This window comes from Spinacia oleracea, chromosome 4, assembly GCF_020520425.1.
Source record: "Spinacia oleracea cultivar Varoflay chromosome 4, BTI_SOV_V1, whole genome shotgun sequence".
Classification (NCBI taxonomy): Eukaryota; Viridiplantae; Streptophyta; class Magnoliopsida; order Caryophyllales; family Amaranthaceae; genus Spinacia; species Spinacia oleracea.
In genome coordinates, this window is record NC_079490.1 from 12,658,883 (window position 1) to 12,677,373 (window position 18,491).

General features: G+C 34.6%; 1 protein-coding gene across 1 annotated transcript; it reads right to left on the reverse strand.

The window, feature by feature from the left end:
• Positions 1–792: 792 nt before the first annotated feature.
• On the reverse strand, positions 793–3,465 carry LOC110775818 (peroxidase 47). The gene is made up of 4 exons (XM_021980418.2): positions 3,170–3,465; positions 2,893–3,081; positions 2,143–2,305; positions 793–1,485 (listed from the first exon to the last, which is right to left on the reverse strand). The coding sequence occupies exons 1-4, from the start codon at positions 3,383–3,385 to the stop codon at positions 1,085–1,087; spliced, it is 969 nt and encodes a 322-aa protein (XP_021836110.2). The 5' UTR covers positions 3,386–3,465; the 3' UTR covers positions 793–1,084.
• Positions 3,466–18,491: the final 15,026 nt, after the last annotated feature.

Below are 18,491 nucleotides of genomic sequence, written 5' to 3' on the forward strand. Positions count from 1 at the left end.
TGTCAACTCGCTTGGTTGTCACTCGGTGCACATAGCTAGGTTAACTATGTACTACTCCCTCCGTCTCTTTTTATTCTTTACGTTTGGTATTTTGTACGCGTTTTTACGACTAATTAATGTTCATTGAGTTTTCTCTATTTTTTTTATTTAAACAAGGAATTAGGTTTATTTATAATATTTTCACTTTTATCAAAATTCTGATATTGAGAAAATGAGAAATTAATGTCTTAATGGAAAAGTGTGAGAGATTAAATGGTCCAATTAATTTAATTGATTAAAATCATCATTGGACACAAATTTTGATGGAATATTAAAGCATTTATGTGATAATATAAAAGGAAATGTAAAGTATATTTTTAGGACACCCGAAAAGGAAAATGTAAAGAACTAAAAGAGACGGAGGGAGTACATTTGTTCCTAAAAGTCCTTTATGCCTTGGAATATGTGTCCAAAGTGTGAAATTTTGACCGTAAATTCTCAATGTTTAATACACCAAAACATCATCATGTAAGATCTTGTTAGATTTGTCTCGTTATGTATTTTCATATTATCAACTTTTTATAATTTCTTCACATAAGAAATTGGATACATAAGTCGTTAAATATTGCATTTTAAATCTGTACAAATAGTAAGCGTAAAGAAGATTAAGGAACGGATGTAATAGATGAATAAGATGAAATGTTCTTGTCTTCCTTTTGTTTTAGAGTAAGGGATAATCAAACTAAAAGATCTTCCATCTATATAAGTATGTTGACAAGTTATTTTCGAGTCATGTATATATAGTTGCATAAGTTTGGCCATATAAAACATGACTTAATTATTATTATTCTGAAAGGAAACACTTATACACATCAATCTTACATATTTATCTATATGAACAAAAGATGTCATGCACAAATATTCTAACACTAATTACATAAGAAAAGTGAGAACATTTTCTTAGTACATCTAGTTTACAATATAGAAATTGGCTCAAACTAAACAAATAGTATTATTATGTTGTTGTGTACTTGTGTTGATCGAACTAATTAATGCACTGCGCGATATGACATTCTTATCAATGGAGAGCCGAGAGGGGGCATAATTAATTAATTTTTCGACAATCCCTTCGGACTTCACCCTTAGATCCTTCTTTGACATCGAGCAAGCTCATCTTAACCATGGATCGTTGGAAATCGAGGAAGAACAAGGCTTGATTCATAGCATAACCATTAACAATGCCTCGAGTTCTAGGGCTATCAAATAAGGTTTGGTCAGAAGTTAGCAAACCAGCTTTGTTTTGCAATGCTTGGAAGTAAAGATTGTCGAAATCATTTCTTGAATCATCAAAGGGTTGTTCTGCTTTGTCAACACCACTACTACATGTCTTAGAAAGTGTCTTAGCAAAATCAGGATTTAGTGATGGGTCCACATCATGTGTTGCGTCGAACTTGCTTAGTCTTGTCTTGAATGAGGAGCACCTTGCCACTCCCAAAGTGTGGCCTCCTACATTAACCAATTATATATGGGACAAAACAAGATTAATTATAAGATTAATACAGATTGTGCGCACATATTGTATGATGTAGACGAAATTCGATTTAGATTATAGGAACAAAACAAGATTAATTATAAGACTAATATAATACAGATTGTGCGCGTATATTGTATGATTTAGACGAAATTCGATTTAGATTATAGGTAACATGGATATCTAAGGGTATGCTTGTTTAATTTCAACTTCTTTTAACTTATTTTGACTTACTTTAGAATTAATAAGTTCAGATCAGTTCCTATAAGTTCATATGAGATAATTTCAGCAAAGTTAAGTTTTTTCCGAACAATTTAGCACACAAATAAGTTCTTATCTTTGCAGCAAAAATAAGTTTAAATAAGTTAATTTAGAATGTCACAATAAGTTAATTAAATGTTATAATAAGTTCAAATAAGCTCATTTGAATGTGATTCATTTGAAAGACACCAAGCAAAAAGTACATCACATTTGGAATATCCAATGAAATAGTGTATCACAACAGTACGTGTTGATAAGTAAACCAAGCCAGTTGCAATAATTAATTGTGATTCAATTAGTGTAAAGAAACATTAGAAATTACATGGTCAACGTATTAATTAGAAGAAAGTCAAACATGAAAATAGTGGTACCTGACAAAGCGACCATATCTTGAACAGTAAAGCCACGCTGTCCAAAAACTCTAATGAGCTCGGAGCTATTGAGAGTGGGAAAAGGGAGGTTGATTGTGTCTTCTATTTTTGATCTTCTTCCATCTTTTCTTCCTTTAGGTATGTCATATATTGGACCACCACTCTACATTCATTCACACTTCAAATTTAGCAATACACCAAAATTGGCTGGTATTTACTTAATTAACTGTCAGACCACATGTCATGTCACTCACCTCTTATCCAGTTAACATGCTACAGTAATTAACACTTCAAATTTAGAAATCAATACAAGAAAATAGGTTTGACATTTACTTATTTAACTGTCAGACCATATGTCATGTCACCCACCTCTTACTCAACTCACATGCTACAATAATTAACACTTCAAACTTCGACATTAATACAAAAAAATAGTCTGACATTTACTTGTTTAACTATCAACCCACATATCACGTCACCCACCTCTTACCCAGTTAATTAACATGCTACAGTAATTAACACTTCAAACTTAGAAAGTTATCATCTTTCAATGTAATTATTTTCTTAAACGATTGTAACACTTCAAATTTAGGAAGTTATCATCCTTTAATGTAACTATTTTCTTAAATGATGTTGATAGTTGACGCTAAAGCATTGAGTATTTGCTTTTGTCTTGAATCCAAATTTAGTTGTCGCGTCACAACTTTAAAATTACGCATAAGACCGAAGTATATGATGTGTCAATCTTACCAAGAAAACAACATCTCTAGCAGTCATGGCAATAATATCAGCACAAGAAACAACTCCAGGACACTGGTCCTCGACTTGGTCTTTAATGTTGTCTATGACTTCAAATCCTAGTAAGCTTAGATTTCCCGGGGAGTCCTTTTCCGCCGTATTATTCTTCGTTGAGTCTATAAGGATTGATGCATCACATCCCTACGTACGAAAATACAAATCATTTTCGTACAAGTATACAACACAAAATTAAGGAATACAAAGTGTTAATTAAAATGCAAAAATTTACCTGAATCCAACAGTCATGGAAATGCATTCTTAAAAGAGGGCCAGCCAAGGTAGGATCATCTTGAAGAGCACTAGAAACTGCATTCCTAACAATTCCTTCAATCATTGGACATGTCATGATATAATAGTTCATAGACAATGCATCAACTCCAAACCTAAAACCACCGGCTACCATCTCTCTCAATAGTATCAAACCGAGTAAGAATCGAATGATCATCTTTACAAAGCTTAAGGAAGAGTTTATGTTGTTGAATTTGAATGAAAACTTTTGAGGAGTTTGATGTATATATAAGAGGGATTGAAGGAGTGCATGACTAGTTGTAAAGTAACGCATAAGGATATATAGTATAATGGATATATGGAAGATGATGATGAAAGTGGAGGATAATAGTGGACCATAATCTATAAATAGGATTCCACTTAATTAATTAGGTTGAATTGGGAAATGTTTAAATATATGATAATCCTAGTTAAATACAGTAATTGCATGCTTGATTGCATGGTAATAGACACGTAAACATGGTGAAGAGCTTAATGGTTTATAATGCTCCACCGTCCTTTGTTCGGATATCAACCCAAGTCCCACATTGAATAATCAAGGAAGAGCTACCTTGAATATAAATAAGCATCAACCTTCCAATCTCATTAGTATGAGACAGCTATTTAGGAAGGTGCCTAAAAACAAATCCGTAATTACTCCATCGATCTCTTAAAATCATTCCGAACTATTTTAAATTTGTTCTATACATCTTTTGGTATATATTTGCGTATGTTTTTAAGTTTTTCCCGTTTACTTTCTCTCCATCTTTCACCTCGGTTGTACAAAATCACCAACTCATGCTCACAACTTTGTCCAAACTAGCCTTGATAAAATAAAACTTGAATATAGTGCACTTTTTTAGGGATGGGGTGAGTATATATCTTACAAGCTCAATTGATAAAGCTTGCGGAATACTCCCTCCGTATTTATTTAAGGGATACACTTGCCTTTTCCGGTCGTATTTATTTAATAGATACACTTGCCATTTTTAGTAACTTATCAACTCCACCCTCTAATTAAATAATACATTTAATTTACCCTATCACCCACCATCCTATTAAACAAATAATTTCATAAACCCACCACACCTCCCACCCCACCAAAATGACATGATCCCCACTTGTTTACTTATTAAAATATCTACCCAACCCCACTTGCTTTATTATTTTATTTCATTCAATTTTTCTTCTTAATACCCGTGCCCGGCCAAATGTATCTCTTAAATAAATACGGAGTGAGTATCTTACTAGAACGATCTAGTTTTTACTTAGCAATAGGTGTGAATTTGGAATGAAATGATTATGAGAAGTTGAGGAATGAATCATAAAATACTTTGGTGTTCGACATTTTGTCACGATTCACATCAATTATCACGTTGAAAGGAAGTCTACATCGTACATAATCAGAGCATTCAACACGCTGCACTCCAGTTATTTTTGCTATTGGTTTCCAGCCGCCTAAGTTTTCCCCTGCACCACTGTTTTTTTTTTTTTTTTTTAAGCTTAAATCTAAGAGGGCTAACCTAAATTATCCTTACGGATAAAAAGGGAGAGAGGAAGATCAAAAATCAATAGCGAAATAGAAATATAAGAGCGTGTTTCCTTTTGCCGTCATAAAATCAGTCACTTGATTGGCCTCCCGATAACAGTGGTTAATCACAAATTTATCGGTGCTGGCCTGATAAGTCCGCCAAAGAGTTTTCAATGAGACATTTAATTTTCCGCGGGACCTGCCACACACGATTTGTGGAATCGATCACCACCAAATTCTCCCTCGATTACTAAATTTTTGCAGCCCAACGCCATTGCACTCTTGATTAGGGGTGTTCAATTTTGGATATCGTATCCGATCCGATCCAAATTTTTGGATATCTGAAACTTTCTAATAGGGAAAATTTGATCCGTCCGAAAATCCGAAATGGATCCAAAAAAATTAAAAAATATATTCATAATTTACATTAATTTTTACGGATCCGATCCGAAATCTTGAAATCGGTCAGATATCAGAAATTTTGAATTGAATTATTAGATTTTCTATTGGTTTTTAAAAAAAATAAAATATTTTGGATGTTTCGGAATATCCTAAGTGAAAGAAAAAATGATGTGAATCCTATCTGGGAATCCAATATTTTTTTCCCGGATAATCGATCCTAAATATCCGAAACCATAAATCGGATTGGGTATCCAAAATTTCGGATCGGACTAAACGGATCAGATATTTTTTCACACCCCTACTCTTGGATTAAAGATGGCTGTGGGCCGGGGCCAGGCCGTGCTTTGTGCCGAGCCCACGGGTCGTGGGCCTAACCGTGTCGGGCCCACGTCAGGCCCACGTTGTTTCGTGTCGGGCCGAAAAGTTAAAAATAAGGCCCAGGCCCGGCCCAAGCTCACGTGCTTTCGTGTCGTGTCTGGCCGTCCCGTCGTGCCTAAGGCTAATTTGACTAAATTTAACGTGCTTTGTCGTGCCGGGTCGAATCGTGCCGTGCCTTGTCATACTTTTTCCAAAAAAGTAAGGCCTAGGCCCGGCCCACGGGCCACGACTTCGTGCTCGTGACGAGCCGTGCTTTTTGCGTGCTCGTGTCGTGCCGTGCTTTTTTCGTGTCGGGTCGGGTCGGGCTTCGGGCCGGCCCACAACCATCTTTACTCTTGATGCCTCATCTGAGTGCACACGCTTCTACAAAAAGGGTAGAGCCCTCTGGATACAACTCCTTAGCTCCCACAAATTAAAGATGAGATCATCTCAAATCACATAACTCAAACTTGTGGAAGTAGAGCCTCTTTTAGCACCGTGGAAGTTCAGTTTCAAGAAACTCGAAGGTGGAGAGGACCAAGCCACTTCTTGGATTATATTGCGTCTTTTCTTTTTTCTAAAGCAAATTACGGAGATTATATTAACTTATAAAACCAGATTGTTCTTACATAGTGAAAATAAAATACTATTTCTGCTAATAACTACAGATTATATTGCGTCTTTTCTTACCTTGTGCACTATAGAACAATCTTGGTCTTCCACGCTAGAGAGAATTCTGATATGATTACAAATACTATTGTAATTCATTAATAAACACTCTCATTATGGAAAACTAAAACATTCATAGCAACCCAAATATGCCACCAAGTCATAGTAGGGGCGGACCTAATTGACCTCGGAAGGGAAAGGGACCTCATTATTTATCAAACTAGATTTTAGCCCGTGCGATGCACGGATTCTATTAAATTGTCATGTTTAAATGTATATACCACTTTTATATATTAGATTATTAGATTAGTTTTTGATTTTGCATTGAATTTCATTTTAGATTTTTTTTATTATTATTATGAGAGTGTTTGTTTTTTGATGAAATTGTATATGCGTAATATTAATAATTAATTAATAAAAAAATCTACGTGACACTTAATCATTTATTTACGTGCTACTCAACCTTTTTAATTCAAAATTAATTTTGATATCTTATTTTTTACTGGCCGAAACCATTAGATTTTTCTACGTGGCGGTCTAATATTGGATTAATGTTTGATTTTAATTTGAATTTTATTTATTTTATTTTAGATTATTGTTTGATTTTGGATGAATTTTATTTTAGATTTATTTTTTAATTATTAGAGTGTTTGATTTTCGATGGAGTTGTATGATTAGTAATTAATTAATTAAAATATCTACGTGGCACCTAAATACCTAATTAATTATCTACGTGACAATTGATTTTTTAATTCAAAAAGAAATTAGAAATCTTATTTTTCATTGGCCGAAACCATTAGTAATCCTAGGTGGCGCTCTAATCTTTCAGCAAATATGCCTCCTTTATATATGTATATTAGATTTTTTGTTAAACTGATATTGAGATAATTAATTGCACTTAAAACAGTTAAAATATATATAATTAACCAAAAATAATGTCAATGAAATACTTTTGGCTTAATGGTTACTATAATTTTCTTCATCATTTTTATTGTTTTTGTTTCTATAATGATTCATAATTTTGCTTTATAAAAACACAAAAATAAATAATAGTGTTATTTTTTCTTCAAAAAGTTTTTGGAATTTCCATAAGATATACTTCTAATAATGTATGTAACAGTAATACTTCACTTTTATAGACTTATGGTTGCATGTCGCTTTAAACTTTTTAGAGGTCTAATTAATTATTTCGTATATTGATTTATAATTCCCCACAAGTGTCTTTGTGTGCTATTTGTTTAGTGGCGATTATTGAAATAAAGTAAATCACCTTCAAAGCATGAAAAACTCGTTATTTTCATTTTAAATTGAAATTGCGCTAAGTTTTTGTTGTAATTTGGACTAGGTATTGAGTTTTATTGTTATGAAAACCTAAAATTAAAGTTCTTAAATTCTCCACATATTTTATTACGGCGTCTATAATATTTCGCATATTTATCTTTCAACTTTAACCCACTACAAGGAAAGAAAGTCATAATTTTTTTGGACCCCCATATATAAATTCCCGGATCCGCTCCTAATCATAGCATTCCTATGCAAGACTCCTAATATAGATCAGTAAATATGTTTATACTATACGCGCACTGCGTGCGTGGTCGTTAGTAGGGATGTCAATGGGCGGGTTTCGTGGGAGACCCGCCCGGCATCCTCCCCAAGTAGGCGGGGATGGAGGTAAGTTTGGCGGGTGATGGGGCGGGGATGGGTATAAAAATCGTACCCGCCATGGGTGATGGGGCGGGTGTGGATTTTGTTTGAACCCGCCCCATCCCCGCCCGCTCCGCCCCATCCCCACTTTCCCCGCTTCATACCCGCCATGAGTGATGGCGTAAGTGTGAATTTATTTTCATGTCTAAGAGATAATATGAATTTAGGTGAGATTTTTAAGTTTTTTGTTTGGATATTTTTATTATGACGGGTATTCTTTTTTTACTATATATGGTACTTTAGTCATAAGGTTTTTTTTGTCTTCCTAAAGTTAACTTTCATTACTTCGTATATATGACAATTTTCTAAATAAGAAAAATTAGGCGGGTATTGGCGCGGGTATGGGGCGGGGATAAGAAGGGGATGGATACCCAATTGGGTGGTGGGGCGGGGATGGATTTTAGTTTATACCCGTTGGGGCGGGGATGAGGATGGCTTTTGTACCCGTCATGGGTGATGCCGTGATGGGGCGGGGATGGGGATGAAAATTTTAGGTGGGGATGGGGATGGAGGGACCTACATCCGCATCCGCCCGCCCATTAACATCCCTAGTCGTTAGTTTATATGAAAAACTAAAAAATAAGTAATTATAGCGAGTTGATGATTGAAAATATTTTGTTCTTTTGATGTGAAACGACCTTTTCCAAAGATTATATGATTTTTTTTTTTTTTTTGCATTACACAAGTTCTGCAAGTCAGTAAAATATACTCCGTAATAAGAATCTTAAAAGGGTACATCAAATACTTAAGAGTTAGGCCATGTTCTGTTCACCTTATTTTCACTTATTTCAGAAAAAATAAGTTCAGATAAGTTTAGATAAGTTTAGATAATATAAGTTTAGGAAAGATAAGGATTGACCAATTACAATTACAACTAAAATAAGTTTTGATGAGTTCTAATAAAGTTCAGATAAGTTCAGATAAGTTAAGTTCAGATAAGATAAATTCAGGAAAAATAAGTGGAAATCAGGTGAATAGAACGCAGCCTTAGCTTATACTCCGTAATGGAGAAGTTTACAGTATTCGTGCAAAATTATATGTTATTCTTTATTTATTTTTGTAAGAATAATACAGAGTACTTCACATGATACAAACTTTGAAACTAATTAATAATATAGATTTAGATTTAGATTATAGGGATTTTCGTATATACAAAATATTTAACGTGGTTCACCACGTACCAATGTGTTATCTATGTGACCTACGCTCACATGCATATAGAGGAGATGAAAGTTTTATTATCTTTATAAATTACATACTTATATTACATAATATTTCTAAGTTATGACTCAAATAGTTTCCCAAATTCTTATATGAGACTGTCCTCACCATCAACTGATGGTGAGACCAGTTCACACTTGCGAATTTAGGTATGTTACTTCTATAGTTTAGACATGTTACTTTTTTTTATATAATTTTAGAGGAGGTATTTTTTTTTAGTTTAGGTATGTTACTTCTATAGTTTATACATGTTACTTTTTTTATACGGATTAGTTTTAGGGGAGATACCTTCTTAGTTTAGGTATGTTACTTCTATAGTTTAGACATATTACTTTTTTTTTTTTATAATTTTAGAGGAAATACTTTTTTTAGTTTAGGTATGTTACTTCTATAGTTTATACGTGTTACTTTTTTTTATACGGAGTAGTTTTAGGGGAGATACCTTCTTAGTTTAGGTATGTTACTTCTATAGTTTAGACAGGTTACTTTTTTTAAAATAATTTTAGAGGAGATATTTTTTTTAGTTTAGGTATGTTACTTCTATAGTTTAGACATGTTACTTTTTTTTATACGGAATAGTTTTAGGGGAGGTATCTTTTTAGTTTAGGTATGTTACTTCTATAGTTTAGACATGTTACTTTTTTATACGGATTAGTTTTAGGGGAGGTACCTTTTTAGTTTATGTATTACTTCTATAGTTTAGACATGTTACTTTTTTTTTAATGTAATTTTAGATGAGGTACTTTTTTAGTTTAGTTATGTTACTTCTATAGTTTAGATCTGTTACTTTTTTTATACGGAATAGTTTTAGGGGAGGTACATTTTTAGTTTAGGTATGTTACTTCTATAGTTTAGACATGTTACTTTTTTTTTTAATAATTTTATAGTAGGTACTTTTTTAGTTTAGGTATATTACTTCTATAGTTTAGACATGTTACTTTTTTTTTATAGTTTTAGGGGAGGTACGATATTGATTTCGCGCTCGTCACACCATCAAGTTGATGGTGTGACTGGTCTCACATGAGACGCGCTGAAAGAGTTTACAAATATTCTCTAAACAAGTGCGAAAAAGACCAAAACATAAAACCTTTAACCCAACACCATAACCTCAACAAAACCCCATGTTAAACCGTTCAAGGAATACTTAACCGATTTAAGGTATATTCTAACGCTCTAGAACTTCAATTTTTATTTTTACGTCTATGATTTATTACCGTACGTCCAAAGATCAAGTTCACACGTACTTGAGAATAAACCTTTCTCACAAGCTAAAGTCCACTTAAATGCCTTTTTTTCTCTTTTTTTTTTTTAAAGTTGATTCTCAATCCAACTTGAAGTGGCAAAAGCAAGGTATTATTCCATAATATAGAACCATCGAGAAACATATTTTGTTGCATGATCTAATCCAAAATGACACGATGCGCGCAAAAGCAATGTTAGAATAATGCCTCGAATCGGTCAAGCACTCAAGCCCCTTACTACAACACCCCAGCACGGGGACGCCCTTGATTTAGGGATTCGGGGACGCAACGTGGTCCCCGATGGGGGTTCGGGGGCAACACCCCGAACTTTACGGTATCTGTTATTCTGGACTAGGGTTATCTGTTTTGGGCCTATTTTCTGGGTTTTTCCGCATCTGTCTAGAGAGTACTATATAAACTCTTTAGGTCATAATCTAGTCGCATTCTGTAATCTGTCATCAAGATCAATAAAATTTTCCTCCCCTCTGCCTGTGGACGTAGTTAATACATTGTTAGTGAACCACGTTAAATTCTCTGCGTTCTTTATTACGTTCTTTATTCTTTCTTTGCATCCGTTATAACAAGGAATGACAACCTAAGTAAGCATATTCACCTAATAGGAATAAAACAATCTTAATTAATTACTTCAATTTCCTTTCGTGATTACTTATTATAATTTGATTAATTAGCACACCATTTGACCAAGTTTAAGCTTTTTGTATATGTTTAATGCCAATCAAAAGCAACATTTGGGATGCATTCAAGAAATTTATATTAAAATAATAGTATAATAATGTGTCAAATGTATTGGTGTTGCTAAATCAATTGCTAAGTCATACTCCGTAGTTGAGTGGAGAGAAGTAAACAAAGTCAAAACTAAATAAGAAAGTGATTAAGTGGGAGAAGGACAAATGAGCTGGTTTCCATATTATTTGGTTCCATATTCTTTTTGTTTGTTGGGGAATTAGTAGGCAAAATAGGGGAAAAGTAACTAAAATGAAAAGAAAAATAATGAAAATGAAAAGAAGAATGCCCTGTTTGATGATCTCCGTTTAAAATGATCTTTACATATTTTTTTGTTTTAATTTGTTTTATAATGTTTTTTACACTGTGTTTTTGCTGTTTTATATTATTTTTAGATATAAAAATTGACTCTCTTATCCTTCTTATCCCCACAATATTTATAAATTTCCACTCAATTTTTCTTAATTTATTCATTTTTTACTCACACTCACCCATCTTTTTACACATTTCTCTTACTTACCCATATATTATTATATATACTCACCTTTTTACACACTCTTTCTCTTTTTTCTTAATAGTTGTGCAAATAGAAACTGTAAAGATCATTTGAAACAGAGGTAGTACTCCGTAGTTGTTGGTTGGTTTCACTAATTTTGTGTTCACTTTGTTGTTAGCTATTTGAATTATTAGATTGTTTGATTAGCTGGTTGAATTAGTTGTTTGTGTAAAGTGTTAGTTGTTACTCCCTCCGTCTCTTTTCGTTCTTTATGTTTGGTATTTTGCACGCGTTTTAACGACTAAATAATGTGCATTGAGATTCTTCTAATTTTTTTTATTTAAACAAGGCAAATTATGTTTATTTAATTATAGGGTGTTTTCACTTTTATCAAAATTCTAATATTGAGAAAATGAAAAAAATTTAATGTCCCAATGGAAAAGTGTGAGAGATTAAATGACCCAATGAATTTAATTGGTTAAAATAATTATTGGACACAAATTTTGATAGAATATTAAAACATTTATGTGATACTCCCTCCATTCCCTTTTGTTCTTCCCCTAAAGAATGTTGGGTGTGGTTTAAGAAAACTGAATCTTGGTTTGTATTGGGATATGAGTAATGATTGGGTGTAAGAATAATGATTAGGTGTAAGAGATTATATATTTAAAATAAAGGAAGGAGAGAGAAAATATTAAAGAAATAAGATAAATAGAAGATATTTTATTATTAATAACAAAAAAAACCAGATTAAATTCAAACCAAAAAAATCAACAAAAATTGGAACAAAAAATGAAGAAAAATCAAACCAGAATATTCAACAAACATTCAAGAATTCATCCGGCCAAAAAAAACCCAGAATGTTCGCTAAAATAAACCCAGAAATTCGAGAAATTTCAACCCAGAAATTCGAGAAAATCAACCCAAGATTTCGACCAAATCGACCTAAAAATTCGACCAAAACAACCCAGAAATTCGACAAGCACTTCGACCAAAATCAACCCAGAAATTCGACAACAATCAACCCAAAAATTCGACCAAAATCAACCCAGAAATTCGACAACAATCAACCCAAAAATTCGACCAAAATCAACCCAGAACTTCAACAACATCAACTCAAAAATTCGACCAAAATCAACCAAAACATTCGACGAGAAATTCGAGCAAAATCTACCCAAAATTCGACCAACATTAACCAAAAAAATCTACCCAAAAAAATCGACAAAAATCAACCCAAAAAACTCGACCAAAATCAACAAAAAAACAACCCAGAAATTCGACAAAAATCAACCCTGAAAATTTGAAACATGAACACAAAAATAAATTAATACCCAATTGATCTCAATGTCACGATTTTGAGGAATTAGAGGTCAAATTCGACCATGAAAACTCTAGATCTAGAGTTTTCATGGTCGAATTGCACCATCTAAAGCCATAATACGTATTCTACAAGGGTGGTGGCGGAGGTGTGGTGGTGGTGGCGGCGATCTAGAATTTCAGTGTTCTTGAAAGAAATGTGAGAGAAAGATGGAAAATGAAGAACATTTTACTGTTCTTGAGAGAAATAGAGAGAGAAAAGTGAGAGAGGAAGGAGGAGAGAGGGAGAAGTGAGAGGAGGAAGATGGAAAATGAAGATGTTCTTCAGAGAAACAGAGAGAGGAAGGAGGAGAGAGGTCCGAATAAAATAATGAAAAGAAGAGAGAGATGAAGATAGGGACGGGTGAATTGGGAGGAGGGAATGAATAAAATAATGAAAGTGGTGAAATTTAGGTTGGGAAAAGGGTAGAATCTTAGGGATTTTTGGTAAATAGTAGGGAATCTTAGGATAATTTGGTAAAAAAAAAACTATGGCCAAAAATAGTAAAGATTCGGTAGGGGAAGAACAAAAGGAAATGGGAAGAACAAAAAGGAATGGAGGGAGTAGTATATAAGAAAATATAAAGAACATTTTGGGACACACAAAATGAACAACGTAAAGAACAAATAGAGACGGATAAAGTACGTAGTTGTTTAATGTATAAATATTTCAACTCGTATATATTAATGACATTGACATAACATATGGGATTTGGCAAGAGTTATAATTTTAGATAATATTAAGACAAAGTTGTCATTTTACACCAACTTCTTCAAACCTATAATGCTTAATTTTCAAATTTAGTTCTTTTCCAAATCAAACACTCCCTCTAACTTTCTAATATAGTCAAACGACTCAAACCTACAATTCACCACAAAAAATATATATTTCCCCTAAATCTCTAATAACTCATAGGAAAAAAAAAAAAACAAAAAGAAAAAGAAAAACAAAACAATAGTGCTATTCTTGTATGAGGGGGAACTAAAATAGTGCTACGTACGCGGCTGTAGTGAATAGTAAATTAAGAGTCCATGGTAGGGATGGCAATGGGTAGGGTCTGGGTAGGGTCTAGTAATACCCGGACCCGGACCCTAACTTTTTGACATATACCCATACCCTACCCTTACCCTATAGGGTCTAAAATTTTAAGACCCTTACCCGGACCCTATGGGTCCGACAGGGTATGAGTAGGGTCTAGGGTCTTATGCGGATCCGCGTTAAACTATAACTTTTATTTCCTTTTTTGTATGCAATTATACGTAATGTAAAAAAATAATACAAGAACAACGATTAATAAGACATTTTAAAACAAATAAATAGCCAGTCTTCAAAAATTATCCTTGTCTTTCCTTAAACACAATACATTTTAAAAAACGAAGCTCATAAGTTACAAAATCCCACATTCTTAACTACACAACATTAAGTTAATAAATAGTCAGTACTTTAGTAGTAGTTATCGTCCATATCATCATCAAGATCCTACAAAAAAAGTGAAGTACATAAAAATAACAAAATTTAAGCGGGTCTACATATAGGGTATGGGTCTTAAGGGTCCGCGAGTAGGGTATGGGTAGGGTACGGGTCTGAAAAATTAAGACCCTTACCCTACCCTAAAAAAAACAGCATATGCCCATACCCTACCCTTACCCTATAGGGTCTAAAAAATAAAGACCCATACCCTAATTTTAGGGTAGGGTCCGACAGGGTCCGGGTAGGGTCCTGGACCCGCTGCCATCCCTAGTCCATGGCCACCAAATGATTTGATATAAATCATTATTTTTTTTATTTTTTTATGCAAGTACATCATTATTCGACGTCCTATTTTGCTAAAATTGCCCTCGTTTTAATGGTGAAAGGACATTACTACCTTTATAAAAATTCCCCCTCTCTCCCCTTCTCCCCTCACCTCAACCTTTCACCTTTTACCTCTCCTCTTGCTGTCAATCATCTGTCGTCAACAACCACTGCACACACCATATGTCACCTTGAACTGCCGTGAACCGCCGCCCCTTCCCTGTACCTCTCCTCCCTTCCCTGTTTTTGCCTGCACCATACAAAACTGCTACCACCATAAAAAAAGGCCACCCATGTTTTTCCTTCACCCCTCCCCTCCCCTACCCTACCCTGTATAACCGATTACCTTCCATAACGGTGGGGTAGAATTGCAGATCGGCAGCGACGGAGGAGGCAGGAGGCGCCATCTCTAGGCGTCACTCTGTTCTTTTTTTCAAAAATCGTTTGATTTTTTTTTGAAATTTTGCCTAAATTATATAATTACAACATAGTTCATAAATCCAGATAAGAACAAATAGATGCTTATAAACAAAATGATTAATTAAACAAAAAATTATGAAAGTTTTATTTTTTTGTATTAATTACTTTATTTTAATTATGAAAAATACAGTAATTATTCAAATATAAATAAATTTTGCAATACTTTTTTAATATCCGAATTTTAAACGAATTATTCTAAATTATTTTTTTCATTCGTTTTTACATGACGGGAAAAAAAATTCAATTTTTTTTGGGGCATCACACAAATGGCGGCCCGTACATGGTTTCGGCCGCCATCTCTAGGGGGCACCATACTAAAAAAAAAAAAATCAGAACCTCCAGGGACGAAACGTGCATCATGTCCGACGACCACAACGTTGAAGGAACGTCATCGTCTATGATGGTGACGGAGGTGCGGTGGTGCACGGGCTGTGGGTGCTATGGTGGTGTTGATGGTGGAGCGCGGGGAGGCAGGTGATGGTGGTCAGCAGGGGTTGCGTCTGTGGTGGTGCAATACGACACTAAAAATTGTGCTGCCGGAAAATTGGAGTGGGCTTGCCAGAAAATTGGAGTGGGCTACCGGAAATTTGAGAGTGAAAACATGAGGTGAAAAGTGAAGAGGTGGGGTGAATTTTTATAAGGGTAAAGTCATACTTTTACGTTAGATTTTGGGGGTGATTTTAGCGTACGCGAACGTCGAATAGCGATACACTTACTTTACTGGCTCACTGGAATTGTTGTACGTATCTGGTTAGTGGTTGAGCTTCAAGCTTTTGTTCCTGTTGCGAGTTAGATGGCTTGTTGCGAACCTACGGATTTTTCTTCAACCTTTGCGGCCCGTTTGGTAGCCGGCCATAATTGGTGTCAATTGGGATGAATTTGTATGTAAATTTGTAAGGAAAAACAATATTCATTCCCATGGTAATGCTAGTTCACCCAAACTTATCTCTTTTTCTTTATAAATTTCCATTACCATCCATTACCATTTGGGGAGTGGTATTAGGCGGGAATTGGAAATTTATGAAGAAAAACACCAAGTTTGAGACAAAATTTCATTACCATGGACATTATGATTCTATTTTCTTGCCAAATTACACTTAGTTTTATTCCCATTCCTACCATTTATTACCGGCTACCAAACGGGCCGTTGGTGTTTTTCCAGTAGAGAAAGGTGTCCCGCTTTAAAGTTTCACAAGCTCGTAATCTAGCTGCTCGTGCTCGTCATCAAGAGTTGCTTTCTTTTGTGTTTTAGTTTTAAGTTTGCTTTATTTATATATATATTTTTTTTCTCGGTTTATCCTGTTTGTCAAAAAAAAATTAATAATACAAAAAGGACACCTTACCCTAAGGTGGGTATTATCATTTCATTTAATTTAATTTTTCAGTTATTAGTATTTATTTAGTCTTATCTGAACAAATTATTAGAGGTGAACATTACAATTGACAAGGCCAAAAATGAAAGCCGACTATGAGTTTAATTGGTATGTTACGGGCTTTACTGAATAAAGTTGGTCCAGTTTGTGTCTGCCCAGTTCTTAACTTACGAACTACTTCATTTTTTATTTTTGTTTGATAAATAAATTAATTCATTGATAAAAATTATACGACATTTATATAAAGATTTAAATTTAACAAATACATAAAATTTGAATCAAATAAAAACTTTCTTTTACCATAGCTACGATCGTAGTATATCAAACATTCTGTATACCCTCTATTATATTGTAGTCTTAACTTATGAACTACTTCATTATTTGTGGTGACTTTTTTTTTTTATACAAGAATATATGCAGGGGAATTTTAAGTACGGTTAACTAAAGCTAACGGAATAATTTTTTATTTTTTATTTTGGCATAGGAACAAAGTAATTACAGAATAATTAAATTAAACATATACGTATTTTATCACTTAGGACGGCTATACAATTTGGTTTTTAGTGTGTTATTGTACAATTTGATTAACAAGTAAGGTTTAATCTAGTGGTAAATGTTTGATCTCATAGCCTTAATGTCAAGAGATCAAACTTTAGTAGGAGCTCTTTGAACGTGAGGATTTTTTTATCACCACCTCTAATTTCCATTGATTATGTCCTACAAAGCTGACTGTACATACTTGTAAAATGTACCAGTTTAGTAGGTTATTTGTTAAGATTTGTTAAGATATTAGATATTATTCTGTGAATATTCTGTAGAGTCCTAACTATGGTAAGTTACTTAATGTGTACCTAGGGTTTAGGTAACTGAGTTGTACTATATATACGTGTGTTATTAATGAGAATAATACGGGATTACACAATATTTGACATGGTATCAAGAGCCTAGGTTACAGAAGAATCACTTTGACAAAGTGTGTCGAATGAGAAAGTCGTTGTATGGGTTGAAACAAGCACCTAGATGTTGGTTCCAGAAGTTGTCGACGGCATTGACGCACTATGGATTTCGACAGTCGCTGTCCGATTATTCGCTCTTTACTCTGTCTAAAGGTACGTTGCAGCTGAGTGTGCTCATTTATGTGGACGACATGATTATCGCAGGCAATAACAAGTGTGCGCTTGAGAGTTTTAAGGCATACTTGAAGGAGTGTTTTAAAATGAAAGACCTCGGGGCTCTGAAGTACTTCCTTGGGTTAGAGGTGGCACGAAGTAGTCAAGGGTTCTATGTATGTCAGAGAAAATATGCCCTCGACATCATCTCAGAGGCCGGATTGTTGGGAGCAAAGCCTGTGGACTTTCCCATGGAACAGAATCATAGGTTGGCATTGGCAGACGGGCCAGACCTGTTGGACGGTGAGCAGTATAGGCGTCTGATCGGACGTCTGGTTTATTTGGCTGTCACGCGACCAGACGTTGCCTACTCTGTACATGTCCTATCTCAATTTATGCAAGCACCAAAGGAGGCACATTGGGAAGCAGCTTTGCGAGTAGTGAGATATTTGAAGAAGTGTCCGGGTCAAGGTATACTACTTCGGTCGGACAGTGCGTTGCAGTTGGAGGGGTGGTGCGACTCGGATTGGGCAGGGTGTCCAATGACGCGTCGGTCGGTGACTGGATGGTTTGTGTCACTTGGTATGTCGCCAGTTTCTTGGAAGACCAAGAAACAGCATACTGTTTCTCGGTCGTCTGCTGAGGCAGAATATCGATCGATGGCAGCTCTGACGTGTGAGTTGAAGTGGTTGAAACAACTACTACGCGACTTGGGGGTGACACACGACCAAGGCATGAGGATGTATTGCGACAGTCAGTCTGCGTTGCATATTGCACAGAATCCGGTGTTCCATGAAAGGACAAAA

Bases quoted from the DNA above. Each gene is read 5' to 3' on its own strand.
- LOC110775818 (XM_021980418.2), bottom strand. From the start codon at position 3,385: ATGATCATTCGATTCTTACTCGGTTTGATACTATTGAGAGAGATGGTA. The intron at 3,082-3,169 runs GTAAATTTTTGC...TTTCGTACGTAG, and splicing joins TCCATGACTGTTGGATTCAG to GGATGTGATGCATCAATCCT. The intron at 2,306-2,892 runs GTAAGATTGACA...GAATGAATGTAG, and splicing joins CTAGAGATGTTGTTTTCTTG to AGTGGTGGTCCAATATATGA.